General features: G+C 37.7%; 1 protein-coding gene across 1 annotated transcript; it reads right to left on the minus strand.

Moving 5' to 3' along the window:
* Positions 1-394: 394 nt before the first annotated feature.
* LOC107464333 (uncharacterized) lies at positions 395-743 on the minus strand. The gene has a single exon (XM_016083263.3). It carries the CDS (start codon positions 671-673, stop codon positions 395-397), a length of 279 nt encoding a protein of 92 aa, XP_015938749.1. The 5' UTR covers positions 674-743.
* Positions 744-2,167: the final 1,424 nt, after the last annotated feature.

The following is a 2,167-nucleotide window of genomic DNA, read 5'->3' on the forward strand; positions in this document are numbered from 1 at the left end:
TCTTCCATATTGATGTACTTTTCGGCCCTTTCTTGTACATCACTTAGGGAGACGGGGTGTCTTTTAGATATGGACTGTGAGAAGGGACCTTCTCTAAGTCCATTGACTAACCCCATTATTACTGCCTCTGTCGGCAGATCTTGAATCTCTAAACATGCCTTATTGAACCTTTCCATATAGGCTCGTAAAGACTCTCCGATCTCCTGTTTTATTCCCAGGAGGCTCGGTGCATGTTTTACTTTATCCTTTTGGATTGAGAACCTCATCAAGAATTTCCTCGAGAGGTCTTCAAAACTAGTGATGGATCTCGGGGGGAGGCTATCGAACCACTTCATCGCTGCTTTCGATAAAGTGATTGGGAAAGCCTTGCATCTCGTAGCGTCGGAGGCATCAGCTAGATACATCCGACTTTTGAAGTTGCTAAGATGATGTTCTTCTGCGGCACGGCGACGGAGTTCCTGCGGCCGCCATTAGTGGTTCCTCCGCCACTCTTGTCCTCAACCTTCTTGAGAATTGGATCAGTTTCAAGAAGCTGATCTTCCTTCTGCAAATTGCCAAGGATCCAATCAAGCAAACCCTTCTCTTCTTTGTTGCCACCAGAAGCACCTTTTGCTGCTGTTGCTGCAAAGACTCTACCTGTTGCTGGTGCAAATGACATGATCACTGAAGCCATTGATGAATTTTGATAGAAATGGAAAATGGGGTGGTTGGAAATTATGGAAAGTTTGGTTTTTTGGATAGTGGCAATGATAATATTGTATGTGTTTGTGGTTGGTTGTGAAGGTCAATTTGGACCGTTGGATTGGATTTTGAATGGTTGAGATGGGAGTTGTGTGTTTATGTGGCACGAGTTCTCCACAAGTGTCTTATCTTCATTATATTTCTACTTTCTTTTTTTTTCTTTTTAAATAAAAAGCAAAACATTTTTGGCGAGTTGATGAGAAATTTTAACGAGATTTCTCAAATGTCATATATGCATGGTGTTGGTGACTAATAAAAAAATGTTAATTAAAATAAGAGTTTTCTCATTTTTTGTAGTGTAGATAAATAAGGAGTGAGTTATATATTAAATTTATTTTTTTTACTTGAAGATAATTAGTAATAAGTGTTTTCAGGATGTTTATTAAAGATATTAATACGATAAATCACATATATAAATAATTTTTCATTCACTATTACACCATTATCCTAAGTTGATTTTTGTTACGTATATATTTTATAAAAATCATTCTGATTTACTATTCGTTTTGAGAATGATTTTTATAAGATATATGTTGTTACGGTGGGTAACCGGAGATTAATACGACGGATGGCGTTTGGCGGCCCAAGTGTATGATGGAGGAGAACTCCGGGTAGGTCCGCAACTCGGGAGGCTCCGTCCGACTTGTGCTCGCGCGTGAATGGGGGGTGGTACCTGCAAAGACACTCCGATGCCTAAGTTAGCAAGAGTGTGAGCAGGTCTAGAGAGTATTGGACTTAGAGATACCTGAGGGGTGTCAGTGTATTTATAGTGGTGAGCCCATAACCACCGTTGGTGTAGTGCCGTATCTTTAGGGTGTTAACCATCCCTATTATCTTGGGGAGGTTAAGATATGGCTTTATGAGGCGGTTAGAGAGATTTTAGGGGCGGTTACTCATTTGAATGAGTGTTGATCTGCCAGCTAATCTCACATCCGACCTCTTCAGATCAAGTCGTGAGTGGCACCGACTTCTTATGTGAAAGGCGGCGCTTAGCTAGGCTTTAATCCTTTGGATCAGGCCTTTTAATTGGACCTGGGCCTTTGCCTTGGGCCAGGGTATGAACATCACTCATTATAATTAGAATCAATTTTTTTTCCAAAATTAGAGAATTTTCGTCTTCTTCTTACTAATTTTACAATTAAAATGTGTCACATGTCACTTTTTCATTGCAATTGAAATCAAATCTTTTCCTCTAAAATTAAAAAAGTTATCCCCTCCTCCTTCTTTCTTTCTCTATTTCTCTCATTCCTTCAACCATTCTATTTATTTTATCATTATCAATATCAATGATTAATTACTAATTTGACAATCAAAATGTGCAACATGGCATTTTTTAATTACATTAAAATTAAAATTGAAATATTAAAATTAAAATTTAAATATACCTATATTATGTATCATATATTACTATCTAATTTAATAATCA

The sequence above is a fragment of the Arachis duranensis genome, chromosome 9, assembly GCF_000817695.3.
Source record: "Arachis duranensis cultivar V14167 chromosome 9, aradu.V14167.gnm2.J7QH, whole genome shotgun sequence".
Taxonomy (NCBI): Eukaryota; Viridiplantae; Streptophyta; class Magnoliopsida; order Fabales; family Fabaceae; genus Arachis; species Arachis duranensis.